The 17,642-nt window shown below is 40.7% G+C and overlaps 1 protein-coding gene across 6 annotated transcripts in view; it reads right to left on the bottom strand.

Annotated features, from left to right (window-relative positions):
* Positions 1–576: 576 nt before the first annotated feature.
* Positions 577–17,642, bottom strand: part of TRAF7 (TNF receptor associated factor 7) — a 39,780-nt gene continuing 22,714 nt past the window's right edge. For 4 of the 6 annotated variants that reach the window (XM_072417507.1, XM_072417512.1, XM_072417506.1 and 1 more), the window contains exons 7-21: positions 14,495–14,528; positions 12,762–12,945; positions 11,506–11,640; positions 10,863–11,080; positions 9,890–9,963; positions 9,748–9,796; positions 9,511–9,638; positions 9,349–9,431; positions 8,247–8,286; positions 7,874–7,990; positions 7,024–7,146; positions 6,470–6,589; positions 6,236–6,367; positions 5,075–5,194; positions 577–4,453 (exon numbers count right to left, since the gene is read on the bottom strand). In XM_072417507.1, the coding sequence (XP_072273608.1) occupies positions 4,439–4,453; positions 5,075–5,194; positions 6,236–6,367; positions 6,470–6,589; positions 7,024–7,146; positions 7,874–7,990; positions 8,247–8,286; positions 9,349–9,431; positions 9,511–9,638; positions 9,748–9,796; positions 9,890–9,963; positions 10,863–11,080; positions 11,506–11,640; positions 12,762–12,945; positions 14,495–14,528 (1,572 nt within the window). In that variant the 3' untranslated portion in view covers positions 577–4,438. Of the gene's footprint in view, positions 4,454–5,074; positions 5,195–6,235; positions 6,368–6,469; positions 6,590–7,023; positions 7,147–7,873; positions 7,991–8,246; positions 8,287–8,911; positions 8,952–9,348; positions 9,432–9,510; positions 9,639–9,747; positions 9,797–9,889; positions 9,964–10,862; positions 11,081–11,505; positions 11,641–12,761; positions 12,946–14,494; positions 14,529–17,642 lie in introns of all 6 variants that reach the window. The other 2 variants (XM_072417509.1, XM_072417510.1) reach the window with 2 other exon arrangements.

Genomic DNA, 17,642 nt, shown 5'->3' with positions numbered 1-17,642 from the left:
GAAGAAGAAGTACTGAAATTATCCAAGTGTTCCTAGCAACTTAGCTCATACTCATTCCTGTTCCCAGCAGTAGCTAAGCACACCCGCTGTGTACTGAATGTATCTAGACCCTCTCAGCAGATCAGTCCATACGGTTTCCCCCTCCCAGCAGTAGCTCAGATCACCTTGCCCCCTCCTCCTAGTAAAAGCTCAGCAGCTCAGCTCCCCCACCCCTTCCCCCCCCAGTGGTATCTCTGCAGCTCAGTTCACACTGCTTTCTTTTCCCATCAGTAACTCAGATCACCCTGCTCCCCCCAAGCAGTAACTCAGCAGCTCAGCTCACTTGCTCTCTCTCTCATTAGTGACTGAAGCTTTCTAATCTCTCCTCTAATGCCCAGAGTACATTAAAAGCTTTTTCTACATGAATTCTAATTATGAGACGATCCTTTGACTTACCTAAATAACGCGTATGCATACACTTGGTGGTATTCTTATATACATGGCTCATCCTATGATACAGACTCTGCTACAGTTTGTTTCTGTTTCTTCACCTATCCAAGGCATAAAACTCCATACCGACACAAAATATACAATGACTCAGCCTTTACTCCTGTTTTATTGGAAATGAAGAAATCGCTTTAATTCTATTATACAGTATTTAAAAACAGTAGAAAAAAGGTGGCTTAAAAATGCAGAGTCTGCACATGGACTGTGAGAGGAGTGGTGCATGATGGGAGGTGAGTTTTTGGATGTGATCCCATTGGACGAGGCGTACCTGGAGATTAGCTGCTGGGGATATCAATGGACAGAAGGTGCTTCTGCAGTATTACTTGTGAAGTATGGCTGACACGTCTACCCCATGTGGTTTTCACGAGGGACAGGCGTGAATGAGACCCCGAAAACACAGGACTGCACACAGGCAAGACCAGGTGGCATGTGGCAAGCCGGGAGCCCCACATTAGTGTTGCAGATAACTTTCCACCATGCGGTTACCTACCTGCAGTGCAGTTAAGTGTTGATAATACATTACAAAGAAATCAGCAACTGTGTTGAGCAACAGTTAAAATAATTAAAAAAATATACAGTATATACATTCACTTGTGTAGGATTCACTGAATATAGGAGTGCACGTGTACAGCACATTACAATATGCTGAATTTCCAGCTTAGACCCAACCATAGCCAAGAGGTCACTGGCGAGCCATACTTTGGCACTGCAGGAACTGCTAAAGTTTACAAGTGGATGGGGAAGGCCGGTTCTTGTTGGTTCTGCTACCCTGAACTGATTTTATGTTCCAGGATAAAATAATGAATCCTGTTATTATAGACAATAAGAACTTGGACACATTTTTGTATGAGGCCCAGGGGTGAAGATGACCAAAGTACTTGGTGTCCGTTGCCGAGATTAAAGTCAACTTGTATCAAGGTGGGAAAATTCAATATAAGAATTAAGGTGCGCACCTAAACCACGCCAAACAAATACTGACTATCTGAAGGTATTTGCCTTGGGCTTGGATCTCTTCCACATGGCATGGTGACCACATAAGTAGAAGGAATTGGCAGATACCAGGGTAATGACAGCTATACAGCAGCATCCCCTCACTTGTATTGTTACCTTTACCTCCTTTATTCAGTTTTTGATTTAAAAATGAGTCTACCCTTTCTCAGATAAAAGGGGCAGATCATCGATTCATTACACTCTTCTTCAAAGGTAAGACCTGGAAGTGGGTTCTATGTGCATTGCTATGAGTTATCTCTGCATGCAAAGTGCTGAGTTACATGGGCAACCATTGCTGACTTCTCTTATATGTAATACTTTTTAGTTACTAAATCAGAATTTATAATTAGGAGTAAAAAAGGATTTTTGACTGTCATTGATTTGCAGATTCAATCTTTGCGTCTTTGTGCTGTGAGCGGCACTGCAGTCCCTATGAGGACAGCACACAGTATACAGGGGACTCCTCTTGTACTTATGGAGAGGATGTGAAAAGTTACAAAACATGATGCAAAACCTTTAGAATCCTAGAATGCCCACTTATTTGCTCCTTATACTGACCATAGGGCTACATTCTCCTGCCAGCTATAATCACACGGGTATATGCAGAGCTCTCCATACATATGACGGTGTGGTACTTATAGACCGCTGGAATGTTCACTATGAATAGCAGTGCTCAGACATAAGTCGCCATCACGTTTCCATTCCTCTATTTACAGAGCACAGCAGAGGGATGGTTACCTTCTATATGGAGATAAGGGAAGAGTTTACTGAATATTATTATGAGTATTGAGTATCTCGGACACTTTAGCATCTTTGGTCATCATCACCGATCATTACAATCCACGCTGGGCCTTGTGTGGCCTTACATATCCAGAATCCACATCTATTCCTGGTGAATGCTGTGATTGAGAACTAATATACAATCCAAACAAATTGTTCTTTATAAAGAGGCAGACTGGTGTTAAAAGCGCGTCTAATCCTTCATTTTCTTGGAACACAAGTAAACAGCCTGCGGCTATCCAATTGTTGTAGAAAATCAAAGCTAAGCATTGGCCTTTCACTTTGGGCACGAAGCGCCTTGTAGGTCTACATGAGTAGGATAGCCAAGCTCAGACTTTCATAAATATATTTATACAGGATATACTGAATAATGTATGTACAATTCTACTTCACTAGCTTAACGTTACTTTTTATCCTGATAACTTGACCAGGTCCAGGGCATGCGCCCACTCGGTATTCCATCCTCATGTTTGTCTCACAGTCAGCGCGTATGCTCAGCCATATTGTCATAGGCGGCACCCAACCCAGGCACTGACTTGGAGACATGATCAAGATAACACTAACAAGTTTGCAATCCTTGTACCTAAATCCTGGGAGTCCTCTGGGTATATTACTGGACACCAGGCTATGACACCGTGTGAGATGCTGCCATACATCTGCAATGTCTTCACATTAGCAGCATCTGCCTTTTTTTTCCATTTTCATCAAGCCGATGAAGACTAAACAGCACAGGTGGGTAAAACTAAAGACTGGCTAGAAGTAGCTGAATAGCTTTTTTGGGTCAAAGGGGTTTTAAAAATATAAAAGATAGATACCCCTTTTTTTCCAGGGATACCTGCCTGTAGTTACATTGAAAGGTTTTACCTTAGCTAACCATAGCTGTACTGCTTTGTCACATTTCGCCAGCAGGCAGTGCAGCAGGAAACTTGCAGCTCTGTGTTCAGGTCACTGACAAATTATCACACATTAGTTAGGTACAAATATACAGCAACAATGCTAACCAAGCAGCATGGAGACTCCATCAATTGACGGCAAGTTAGGTGACTGACTTATGTGAGGAGCCTCAGATAGCAGCTGTCACTCTTTGACTCCCTGGTAGCAGGTTCGTTCCCGGGATAGAAATCTATCAAGCTTTGCAGCCACTGTCATCAATGACATACAATTAATAGGCAGCCTGGACAGCTTTGGAATGGCAGACAGAATTGTGTTTCCTGCACTAAGAGTGATAAAAGGCCTTATGTGTTCTGCAGCTCAGTGGTTCTCATGATGTTGGAAAGCTGCATTTCCCAGAAAAATGCTTGAATGCTGGGACCTGTAGCTCCATGACTACACAAGGGCTGCAACAGTCTGCTCTGAGGGCGACCAGCAAACATTACTTCACTAATTCACATTTTTAAAGCTGGCACTAGCAGATAGGAAGCTTGCCTACAGTACTATGCTGGGGCTAAACCATGGCACAAATTTTGTATCCAATAGGGAGATCTACATAGTTACTTAAAGCCCGAGCTCTTGGGGGTTCCTAGGTTCTCCCCTTTAGTTTCTGGTGTCTGCACTGTGTAAGTCTCCAATGAAGGGCACTGAGATGGAAAACAGTATGGAAGCCACAAACTTTAAAGCCTTTTCTGTGCAACCAGGCCAGTCCCACTCATGCTAACGAATGCACATTGGCAGAGGACTGATGCTCAGTTAGCAGGATAACACATGTACCCATATAGCTTAAAATAAATACAAACCAGAGTTATAAAATGGCTAATGTTTTGCTATCGTGCTCCTAATGGTTGTGCATGCTGCAGAGTGCGTTGTATGAGGTGCCGTGTCACATTATAATGTCACATAGGTAGGTTGGATGAGGCAAATGTGTGGGGCTCGAGGTTGAGATGAAGAAAGCAGCAGCAGCAGCAGCAGCAACAGCCAGGCTTCTCCTCATGTGGAAACAACACTGCCACTGAGGCGTGCCATACGCAGGACAGGCAGCAGGACATCTGTGAACAGAAGGTCCCACTTCCAGTATATGCTTGGAGTGAGCAGGGTGAAAGAAAGGTCCAGCAGTCCCTGGTACACTGGCATCTCATGTGTCTGTTCTGTGACATAGCAGGAATATGGTGTCCAAAGCAGGACATGGAAGGCCAGCATAGAGGAGGTGGCAGATGTCGAGGCCCATTCTGGCACTGTTTGGTTTCACTTAGCAGGTCCAAACCTAGAAAGGATGATGAATAACAATAGTCTCAGTAACTCAGGAAGAAAGTACAAGCTCTGCAACAAATTGGTAATGGGTAAAAAGTTCATTTTTTTGCACTGGGAATATTTCCCCTTATTTCCTATCCCTGCAATTCCTATACAAGAAATAGAAGGAGTGATTGTCACATGGATGGAAAAAAAAAGCAGCAATAAAAACCTAGCAAAGGCTGTAACCAATCTCTAACTGTTCTAACTGGAATCAAGCCAGATATAAAACTAAAATTCCAAGCAGTGAAATGCAGTACAGCATTGGTGTAACATAAATTAGGAATATATATTAGTAATATACATATATATATGTATGTTCACATGTTATATGTATGTTTAATATATATATATATATATATATATATATATATATATAACACATGTTTGTATAAAACTTTCATCTTAAATAATAGATAACACATTGTCCCCAAGCAGAGAGGTCCTGCTTGGTCAGCCCCCTTGTTTGTATTTTCATTCTGCTTTTCCCTTTAGTACTCAGCAAACTAAGGGGCAGCCGCTTAAATAAAAAATGCTGAACTTCTCTGCTATCCCTCCCTAGTCTTAGTATGATAAAAGAATAAATCAATCTTACCTTTACTGTACTGTCCACGGCACCTGAAAAGAGCCGCCCCCTGGACACAGCCAGAGCGGTCACACTGCCCTGATGTCTCAGCAATGTCTGAGTGCAAATCATGTTATCCATACTCCAGACCTGAAAAGAAAAGGGTAAACCATACAACATTATACACATAACATACAATGACAATGTGTATGAAAAACAGAAGTAGTGCACATTGCATGAAAAAGAAAAATCAAGTACTACATCACACATAAAGGGCTGCAAGGCAACTCGTATCTTTGGTGGTTTTTAGTAAGTACAGGGCAATATTAGCACAGAAGTAAGAATACAGAAAGTAGCATTGTGACTGAGATTAATTGGGATTTCAAGGCATTTCCAGACAAAAAACAGTAACAAATAATCACATTCTGGGGTATGGGGGTTATGAAGTAATTAAGAGTGCTAGACTTCGATTGAGCTACTACCAGATTGTGTCTAAGCAGATTGAGGACAAACAGTCAGTACAGTTTTAAAGCTTTACACTCCAACCATGGGTGCCAGCCAAACCCAGGGCCTTGATATCCCTCTTGAACTCCAAATGAAATACTTCTTAAAGCCACAGATTGCTTCCAATCTTGCTTGCCAAACTTTATTGCGGGTAGAGTGTTTTTGCCACTTTCTGCAACAAAGTCTGAGCATGTGTGATCAGAAACATTGTGTAGCTTTATAGTAGTAATTTGGTTTAGAACAATGGGAAAAAAACATTTTTATGTGTTGGGTTCATTCTATAACAAACTAAATCTGAGTCACTGCAAGCAGAGCTTCTATAAGGAGGTACATCTACAATCTTCTGAACATACCACTCACTCAAGTGACTGCCGCAGAAGCAGTGCTTGTAACAATGAACATTATATAATGATAAAATGTACCCAGCTGACACATATGAATACATAAAACAAAGGTTTATCCGCGTTTCACCTCAGAATTCACTGAACACAATGTTCCGATATGTTTGATTTGCTTCAAGGCTGTCATATATTTTAAAGGACTTCAAATCACCCAAAGATGATGTGTGAAACAATAATTAGCCCTGAGCTGTAAGAATAGGTTCATCTGATACAATATACATCCAAAAAACAAGATGGTGCCATCTTTCTATTTAATACGAGCAGCAGATAATAAGCAGAAACATACCCGTAAGGAGCGGTCATACGAGGCACTGAAAACCTTGGTTTGATCTGGTGTGGAGATGACAGCCAAAGCGTACACTGTGCCCACGTGACCAGTTAATGTGCGGACCTGTTCTTTAGATTCGATGTCCCAAACCTGAAGGAAGAAAACAAATAAAGTTCCTGATGAGATCTGTGTTTTACCCAGAGCTGTGAATGTAAAGCAATTAACTACATCTTTTTAAAGCCTTTGACTTACGTGGATTAGGTTCTCATAGGTTCCACACACTATGTGATGGTTGGTGACAGCAATGGAGTACACACTTCCTCCTGAAGTCTGCAGAACATGGACACACTCCAAGGTCCTGATATCCCATATCTGGAGCAAAGCATAACAAAAAAGGATAAGTGCAGGGATCATTACAATTAGCCAAAATCTGGCAGATGCTGGGCACCATTTTACCAATCTGCCCCAACTATCACTTGGACAAACATGTTCAGACAAGACTACCTAAAGGTTTTCAAAATATGTAAAAGCAGAAATAAACCCGTGATAAGCACCTGCCCCCATTCCGTCGCACGACACTTCCTCCTTCTCCCTGGAGACGATCTACAGGCATGTTGATTGCGTGGGTCGGATGTTCATTTATTCCCCACACATGTAGGGGAAGTCATGATTGTCAGCTATACTGGCAACCAAAGCGGAGCTGTGCATGCACTCTGCACTGCAATCTTTTTAGCATTACTGGTTCCCTTGTCTCCTATATGTTTCCCAATCACCAATGTACCATTTTAGGTCGTAATGGGCCTCACCTTTATGGTCTGGTAGGAGCCACTGTACAAGTAGTTCTGAGAGGCCACTAGCGCCCTCACCCAATGGTTCAGGCCAGTCAGCTCCTTCTTCAGCTTTAGATCCGTACCCACGATGTCCCAAACCTGAAAAGATATGCAAAAAAATTCAGCATACGTAGGCAGGACTTGGACTTTTTCAAAATGTACCTGAAATGGACTGACAAACAAAGGAGCTGGTATCTTGGCTAATATAACTCACTAGGAACTAGAAGTAGTGGCTGTATAATGGTGCCTTATTTTTATATAAATAGTAAACAAATATTGTAGTATTCTATCAGCATGAAATGTATATCCCTAAGAGTGTTTCCTCTGGGAGCTCCAAGTTTACCATCTTCCTGCTCTTGTATAGGTTTGTAGAACAGTGGTATGTTCATCAGCTTCACAGAGTGGAATGGCCATAACTTCCTATCTAGCCCTAGATTTTTTTCACTCTTCCCTAAGTTGGTGAATGTTCTGTACAATCATTACAACTAAGGAAGCCACTGGTGTAAATGGTGACAACATTTTAGCATTATAGAACAATTCCAACAGACTAACAGTACTAACTATCCCTTGAAAACTTTACTAAACCTTTCCTTTTACAGAGTGTTAGTACTTGCTTATCCAATCTCTGTGAATCAGTATTCCTTTGACATGATTATTAGAGAGGACCTGAATTATTATAAATAAATATGTTTGAGGTAAAGTGGGAAAAATATCGAAAACATTGTATTAGATTGATAGATGACCAGGATAACTTAAAAGAGACACGTCCATTTCTACTTGTGCAAACAATTTGTATATTACACATTCATTTACTAAGAATACAAACCTTGATGGCTTTCAAGGAGCCACTGAAGAGCATGTTATGAGAAGATACTAAAGTGCAGACAGGATTATCGTGTGCTCGAATAGTGTTCACCTTGAGGAGGGCCTGAATGTCCCACACCTAGATAAACAAAAGTAAATTAGATTAGTGTACAAAAAAGGATCCCCCTTTTCATACTGCTAGAAACTTTGCCTTGTAGTTTTCTTAAACAGGGTAACCATTCTAGCACAGTACAGGTTATACAGGGTGTACTGTCTGACACAGTACATAGTCATGTCCATGGCCACCTAGAGATGGTCAGAAAATAGCAGAAGGATTGCCAGAATCTAAAAGGAGCGGTCATTTTAGCATATATAACAAAAGCCTCTATACTTACAATTATAGTGCAATCAGCAGAGCCACTATACAGCTTACTCCTATAAATAAATACAGAGAACAAAGAAAATTACAAAAGAACCCCCATGAAATGATAAGAAGAGATGGAAATTTAATAAAAACCTGAAGCTAAATGACCCCTAATAATAGTATTTGTGATTTTTTTTCCCAACAATAAAAACAGTCAATATAATGATTTGTTCTCTTTGTGATCACTGCTCTTCAGGAACTGATAGCCTTAACCCCAGAAATGCTCAGAGAAGAGTGTTTCTCGGTTCATAATACAATGACATGTTCTCTGATTTTTCAGGTAACCCTGAGTGGTGCTCAGGGTTACCCGTTTTACACAAAATTTTGGGCCCTGGTAATGTCTGGGGGTTAACGCTAGAGAGGTTAAAGGGAAATTGGCAAGCCTATAACACATCAAATTTAGATCCGTGAGCAGCACGGTGGCTCAGGGGTTAGCACTCTGGCCTTTGCAGTGCTAGGTCCTAGGTTCGAATTCCAGCCAGGACACTATCTGCATGGAGTTTGCAGGTTCTCCCCGTGTCTGCGTGGGTTTCCTCCAGGTGCTCCGGTTTCCTCCCACATCCCAAAAACATGCAGTGAGGTTCATTGGCTTCCCCCTAAATTGATAGCATATATAACAAAAGCCTCTATACTTACAATTATAGTGCAATCAGCAGAGCCACTATACAGCTTACTCCTATAAATAAATACAGAGAACAAATAAAATTACAAAAGAACCCCCATGAAATGATAAGAAGAGATGGAAATTTATAAAAACATGAAGCTAAATGACCCATAATAATAGTATCTGTGATTTTTTTTCCCAACAATAAAAACAGTCAATATAATGATTTGTTCTCTTTGTGATCACTGCTCTTCAGGAACTGATAGCGGTGCTCAGGGTTACCCGTTTTACACAAAATTTTGGGCCCTGGTAATGCCTGGGGGTTAATGCTAGAGAGGTTAAAGGGAAATTGGCAAACCTATAACACATCAAATTTATATTATTACTATAATAAAATTTTGACAGTGAACAAGCTTCTGTAGACATAATTTTTTTTAGCATGGCATACGTATCAATGAAGATCCCTTACCCTTGAATACACAAGGCCAGTACTATGCCATCATGTCCTTCCAATGTCTTTTGGCACTTGTAAGTTGTACAGGTGTCCCACACCTAGAAGCAAAAACTGCAGATCAGCTACTGGTAACCTGGATAAAATGTAATGGTGAACCTAAAAAATGACTTCACAAACCTTAATAGTTTTGTCCGAAGAGCCGCTAAAAAGCAGATCTCCTATGGAATAGACGCACAAACACCACACAGGGCCTTGATGTCCAACGAAGGTTCCCTTACATTTAAAGATCTGCTGAGGGTCGTAGGCTGTGGATTAAAAGAATGTAATGAGTAATGGTGATGGAAGGAGGAAGGCATTTTGGTTTCTGATGAATATATTAAAATAATGAATCTGGAATAAAACGGTGACACTTACAACCCAGTATTCCCATGTTAAGTCGAGCATTGATGTGTGAAAGCTCGTCCTGTTGCAAAAAAAGAAAAAAAAAGAGTAGGTGAAGAGCGTAGGCCAAGGATGAGCAACTCTCAGGAGGTAAACACATGTATAAAGGACTTACATTCAGCATTGATGCGTCTCTACGGAACTCCATCAAGTCTTCACTCAGCTTACTTTGGTTCTCATCCAAGACGTCTGTAAAGTAGACACAAACAATGAGAAATTAACTGATCTGAACTGTCTATGGGGAGAGTTCTGAAGAGACTGGACAGAATGTGATTTGGTTCCTAAAAGACACAATGCCATATAATAATGGAACATGAAGGACATGACAGCAGTAGCTGTGACACTGGGATAAAAGGCCAAGAGCTCAGAGACAAGAAATGTTCCTTTTTTCATACAGATTATTGTATTCTTAGATCCCCAGCACTTTACCACTAAAGCTATCATAACCATTAGCAGTAATGCTCTGTTAGGTAAATAAAGCATATTTCAAGATGCTTAACAAACCACCATCAGCATCGGATTCTATATTTAAAAACACCTCATGCAAAATGACCTCTGAATTAAAAAAGAACGTAAACTAAGAAATTAAATGGGTGGTCCAGGGACAATCAAGCTTGGAAGGGATAGATAATGCTGGATGTTCTCCAGCCACAACATGAGGTGGGCACTATATGTATGACTTGCTAGTGGACAGTGAGGAGCTCACAGTGTGCAGTGAAATTGGACTCAGGAACATCAGTACGTGAGAGGAGCCTGTACAACTGTGCAAGACTGGAAGTAAGCCTAGATTAAAACATCAAATCTTCCACCCTTTAATCACTTTATAGTCTTGTATGCCCAAATATTATGTTTTGTGGATGATTTTTATTTAGAAAATATCTTAAAATACCCTGGGCTCTACGAGAACCTGAAGTGCATAGGATAGAGGCATAGAGGAGTTAAAGGTACACCTCTAAGTGCCAGTGTTCTCTCCCAGACTTGTAATCTTGTGCCCCAAGTGGGAAGTAGGACAGGTATTATTTATACACAAGCTTCTCTGTGACCTGCATTTTTTAATGTGTGTGTGAAAGATAAAACTGATGTCCTACCAAACTTCAGCTCCAGGTTTTTTTCCAACTGGTCAATTTTTTCAGAAAGCTTTCCCAACATGGAGCGGAGAAAAGCAATCTCCTGGTCTTTCTGGGTCATAGCCACCTGCATTTCATGGAAGCGATCATCAGTCTGCTGCAGAAACTCTTTTAGACCCTCAAACTTGCACGTCTCTAGGTGTGTCTCATATGTGTCCTGGTTTCCAATAAACGTGCACCTAGATATCAAAGACAAGAGTCCTAAATTGGTTTTCTAGAAACTATACATAGTTCTATACTTGAGAACATAATGATATCTGTCATTCATTACGTTCAAGGAAAAAGAACTCTAAAAAGCAGCATTAACATGTACACGGTTTAATTTGAGGTCTCTTTACTAACAATGGTATGTAAAAACACAAAATTTGGGATTTAAATAGAAAAAAATATACATTAAATAATCAATCTTAGCTATTCCAGTAAATGTACCATTTTTTTCTTGAGGCTACCCTTGAGGGACCAAAAATAAAGCTTAAAAGATTTGAAGTGCACCTTGGAATTCACAAAATTGTTTGACATGTCTTGATTTTCCATTACAACATTCTAATGTGATAAATGTATTGATAATGTAACTGATTTCCTATGTCCATTCTCATCTACCCACCCATACTTCGAATGAGGGCACTTTATGTGTTCACACTCTTTGAGATGAGCTTCAAGGTTCATCTTTAGCAGCGGAGGGCAGTTGGGGTTATTAGGACAACGCACCGGCCGATAGTCACAGCTGCCTTCATGGTCCCTGAAAAAGAGAACACTGGTAAGACTTAGGAAACAAGAAAAGTCACCATTTGAGTAGATATGTCAGGAAGAATACAGGGCTTTCAAGCAGCTTTTAAATCACTGGGGAAGAGTTGTAATGTCATCTACAATGAAAGCCAATGCAAAACAGGAACAGTGAAGCATTACTGCTTAAAGAGGAAGAAAACTCAAAAAAAAAAAAAATCACACTCACCTTCAATCCTGCAGATCAGTCAGTCGGAAGGTTTCTTATACCAGTCATCCCGGTATCTGTCCTCAGCCCGGTGCAGAGGAAGTGCCGGGCGCCGACATCTTTTCTCTTCTTCCGTGTTCTTCTTCCTACGTCACCCAATCTCGCACTGCGCAGGCACGAGTTTGGGTCACGTAGATAGGGAAAAAACTTGCCGATCTCACAGCACATGCCTGAGATTGGCAATTTTTTTCCTATTGATGAAAGGGCTCCTTCTGCGCATGCCCGAGTGACGTAGATATCCCGGGAGGCTCTGCGCTCAGATTCATTCTTATGCGCCTAGGTGACATGAGTTGCAGCCTCAAAAAAGTATCTCCCCACATATACTACATGCATACCATCATACAAAACAGCAGAGCATTTGCTGAAACACAAAATAATTCGTATTGTGTGCAAATCTTCCGGCAAATAAAACCATTCTTATTTAAATGTCTAATGAAAAATTAAACAAGACCAGTCTCTGCCTAATTACACTCTATCTGCCTTCCTCTGTGCCAGTTGTCAGTGACAAATTCCTTTTGCTGTCACACTGCATTGCTACATGTCTGTCTGTATTTATTTATTGGGGACACAATCGTCATTTTGACGCTTTTGTTAGCAGTTTGTACTAATGTTTTCCTATACATCTTTCCCTGGAGGAATGCCCATCCATTCATTCCTAGGTTGCAAATGTACCATTTTTGGCAATGGTCAGAAGGGCAAACAGGGTGCATCTCTGATAAAAGGGCACAGCAAAAAAAATGATAGGGGGGTTCTAACCCTTCCTCACAAATATGAATCCTGTATTTCTTTATATCAGTAATAGACATATACCTGATGAAAATCAATCAAGTTATGCTCTTAAAAAAAAAGTAACAGATTGAGATACTTACTTTCTGGCACTTAATTTGATAGTGAAAGGGCAGCCATGGGGATCCACCTCATACGTTGGTGGCTTCCCATTTGTGCAGGGGCGACATCCGTATTTACAGTGAATGAAAAGTTCTCCTATTTGTTCGGCAACAGCAATGTTATTCACCACCACTGTCAATTTGGCATTATCAACTGGGCACTTTTCTGAAATGATAAAGAAAATGCAATTATTTAAACCAAAACATGAGATAAAATGATGTAAAAGACATTTGATAGTGGTCAGAAACTAACTAGTAACTTGATAAGGCAATATCTGACTGGCCCTCGGGTACCCTGAAGTCTTTCAATGTTCGTTTATTAATTTTGTCCTCTTTAAAGAACTTTTTTTTTGTTGTTGACAAATCCCTAACCAGTAGGCACTTGTTCACACATCCGCTGTGGTCGTACAGGGTGGCTGTACAGAGTACAAGGTTTGCTAGGGTTGGGTAAGGGTGAGATAGAGTTCATCCAAATAAAGGGGGAAGCAGGCAACAGCCTTCCCTGTATCTGTGATACAGTCAGGATCTGTCTAAACAAGCACTTAAGCTCCAAAACCATTACATATTTCAAGTACAGGCCTATAATTCGGACAAAAATGCTCTCTATACTTATAATACAAATGAAATATGTTTTGTTTTTGAGGTGACAAAAGTAACCTTGCTCCATGGGAACTATTTATAAAGTCAGCTGTGCAAATGTTCCCTGGACAATCATCAGTCTGTATTTTTTGGAATTAAAAACAGAATTGCCATATCTGCACATCTTTTCCGTGATCAAGATTTGATCACCGACACATGCAACATAGAGATTCCAAAAAAAAAAAACAGGATTTGTCCATCCCTTTCAAATTTAACAAGAATTCCAAGAGGGGTCATTTGATAGGCAAATTGGAAGCCAAATGTCACATAATGATAAAGGAGCGACTGACAACTGCTCCACAACACAGATTGGGGCCCTTGGTTGTGAAACTGACACCATGGTCTAGAAACAACACTTGTAGGTGTGTCAAGGATGGAAGACCTCTGGGAGTTTGCCTTTGAGCCTAACTTTACTTTCAGCTGAACTATGTACTAAACAATTTTACTGGAGGTCTGCAGAACAGAATGAATTTCCCAACATGGGACCCACGTCGCTCAACTGCTGCTGTGTGGTGGACAAATATCTCTGTGGTAGCTGAAGCTTTTAGGGATGTTCTGTATTTTCAGCATTGTTTTTAATAATAGCAGGCAGAATAGTGGCTCAGTGGTTAGCAATCTGGTCTTGCAGCGCTGGGTCCCAGGTTCGAATCTCTGCCAGGACACTATCTGCAGGTTCTCCCTGTGTTTGTGTGGGTTTCTATCGGGTACTCCGGTTTCCTACCACATCCCAAAAACATGCAGTTAGGTTAATTGGCTTCTCGACAAAATTGACCTTGACTGTGTTAATGACACATGACTATGGTAGGGACATTAGATTGTGATCTAGTGACATGACTATGGACTTTGTACAGCCCTGCATATTATGTCGGCGCTATATATAAATACTATACAATAATATTAATAATATGTTCCTGTGCTAATCTTGGATGCTGAACAACCCCTCCACAGTTATCAGATATTTCTATGACTCCCTTCCTAAAACAACCGACATTCAGAAAAAAAGACTTGATTCTTATGTTTCAGTGGATTTAATCTGGAAGACAGGATTCCAGGAAATGTTGTAAGATGATACCTACCAGAGGTCAGGGCACATCTCCTGCAAAACGTGTGCTGTAACGAAAAAAAGACAGGAATGTAAAATAAGGTAATATTAAACCATACAATATTATTCAGCACCATAAGATAGCAAAACCATGAAGCTAGGGGACTAGAAAGCTTGGTTCATCTTGGAAATGTACAAAAAGAAATGTGCAGAGTTTTTGGACCGCTATAAATATCACTGATATCATGTTCCTTGCTCTAAGTAGTGTTGGTTCCAAAACTATGCAGGTATTACCAAATAGGATGGAGGCAGTTAGTCAAAGATGGAGGACACCCCAGCAACCTCCTAATACCTACCAGCACACTTCAGCAATGATTACTATATCAAGAAGCAGGTACAGAGCTCCTTGTACTGCTTCTCCTTTCCCCAGTCTGAAAACAAGGGTCACACAAGGCTGATACCAGCTCAAATTCAGGTAATTGCATAGCTTAAAATAAATCCATACATCTTAGGATATATACAGAGCATATTATTGTTATATCTGCCTGCATCTGAGTTGAAAATACCAACAAGTATATCTGTGAGATCTCTGCAGCATACAGTTGGCCCTGAGGTGTTCAGACACTTCTGTCTGATTTCCCTCAATACCTTACAAGCGTTTGCAAAACATTTCAGTTCCCTTTTCTTTGTTCTCTTCTGAAAATACCGAGTTGTAGTCTGTTGTGTAATTCTAAAGTCATTTCTTGAAATATAAAAAAAAATTATGTGGTAAATCTTTGCAGCAGACCTGCTTAGCTGGATCCGATATCTCAGTCTTGGCTGGATATTGTGTACTTTCACTAAGCTCTGTAGCCAGTAAAGGTCAGCACATCCCCTGAGCCTTGGCCTTGATAGAAAGTAGACCCCCAGTCCCCTTCCTGAAAGGAACAGCTGCAGGGTGATGGCTCTTGAGCAATATTACTGGACAAGTGCCCTACTGCTTCCTGTCATAGTACTTTCCATGACTTGGCCGGCATTGCTCATGGGTTTCCGGAGGAGGGCTTCCCACTGACCTAGCTGTCATGTACAGTTACAATCCGCTTCTTGCAGAGGAGTCACACTCGAGTGTTGTGCATATATTCTTAACCCTTTAAGCAAAAAAATAATAAACGGAACTGCTGTGATACACATCTCTCAGTGCCATGAACACAAACGTCTGCTTGCACTAACCAATCAGGTTCCACTTGTCATCAGTTAAATGCAATCAAAATAATGATTTCTGTATGGAACAGACTGAGTGTTATGCTTTTCACTTTAATAAAGGGGATATATGAAATAACACTGATAGCCAAATGATTCAACGATGTCTGCTGCAATAGTCTGCAGTCAAATCTTGTTTAAATATGTGCTGCTAAAGTCCCACTGTGTGATTCAGGTAGGTGGCTATTGCAGAAAGGGACAGAAAATGACCCTATTGCAATACCACTCTTACCTGCTTGTTTGCCAACCAGCTGTCAAATTTTGCTGAGCTACACATGCACAGCTCAGCACTGGCTGCTAAAGAAACCTGGCATTCCCGGCTTCCCTTGCACATTGCAGAAATGAATAAACTCCTACGCGCCTACAACAGTTATTTTATCCCGACACAGTCACTCAAGATGGCCAAAGATTGTCTTCAGGAAGTGAAGAAATAGGAAGATGGCAGTACCCAGTGAGGGAATGGGGATAGGTAAGGAATTGAATTGTAGTTCCGCATCCACTGAAATCTGGAAACTATGTATTGCAGCGCTGAACTGCCAAGCACTGAATTACCACTGGCAAATTTTATAAATATTATGTTAAACTCAGAATTTTTTTCATTTGCATAAAAGGGTAGGCAACGATTTTATTTAAAGTAAAAATTCCGTTTATTTGTGTTTTTTTAAGTGCAACACCTTTAAAAAAAAAAAAAAAAAAAGGGGTGCAGACCTCCCTAAATTCATGCATCCTGGGAGGCTCTTGGCTGCTCCTTCATGCGCAGGAGTCCTTTCATCAATAGGAAAAAAAATGCTGATCTCACATATGCGCAGTGAGATCAGCAAGTTTTTTCCCAATCGGAAAAAACTGCCTGCACAGTGCGAGATCGAGTGACGTAGGAAGAAGAATGTGGAAGAAGAGAGAAAAAGATGGCGGCGCCTGGTGCTATCTCTGCGCCGGGCTGAAAACAGATAGCGGGACGACGCGGGACCCGATGGAAGAAACCTGCAGACGGATAGACTGATCTGCGGGATTGAAGATAAGTGAGATTTTATTGTTTTAGGTTTACTTCGGCTTTACCAAATGTACAGATTTATGAGGGGTTTCATTGAAAAATAAATTTAAGCTCATTGGAAAAATTACACCACAATCTCACAACTTTATCTATTGATGCCCTGCACACCAGAAATCAGACTATAACATATGACTGCCCCATGGTGCTGTCATCCTAACATATTTACTGGGGTGCTTCTCGCCTCTGCTGTGATGAATTACAAGGCTAGCTGAACACAACCTCAAAAATGCTGAAAGTAAAAACCATTCCCATGTACATATTTCAGATGTGCGGCTCCACTGCTCAGATGCAGTACTGCTTTAAGCACATTTGAATTATACATAGCTTTTCAAACAAACAAACAAAACCTGCAAGCTTAGTAATCATTTTCTATTGTCTCTCTTTGTGAGAAAGGGTAACGGTCACGGCACATTAACAATTTTCCCAGCCATCAGCAGGCATTTAGAAAAACGGAAAACTTCGCTGTGGCTACAGGTGTACATAACAATGTGCGGCCAATGTCCACTGCAGCGTGCCAAACAACACATCGCCGTCCTCCGGACACAGGCTGCCAAGATCCCAGATGCTCTGAAAATGAATTTATTTTACACACATCCATTAACTGGAAAGCTTGTAGAAGCCTTCTAATTACAGGACAGCCAACTATTACTGAATATATTTGAGATTGAAGCACAGCAAGTTTACAGCGTTGTCAAAACTTTATTTCAAAGTAAAAGATCATACACAAAAGACAACAGATGTCTGGGGTCAAACCCTGACCCCCCCATCCTTTCACCCGGGCTAAAGGAAATCTGAAGATAAAGTAATGATGACAATTCTTAATCTTTAGAATATAGTAATGGAATACTTGAATGTATTATTCTATTACAATTACTTTTCACTGAGTTTCCCA

The sequence above is a fragment of the Pyxicephalus adspersus genome, chromosome 7 (genome assembly GCF_032062135.1).
Source record: "Pyxicephalus adspersus chromosome 7, UCB_Pads_2.0, whole genome shotgun sequence".
NCBI lineage: Eukaryota > Metazoa > Chordata > Amphibia > Anura > Pyxicephalidae > Pyxicephalus > Pyxicephalus adspersus.
This window is presented reverse-complemented; position numbering and strand designations above follow the sequence as displayed.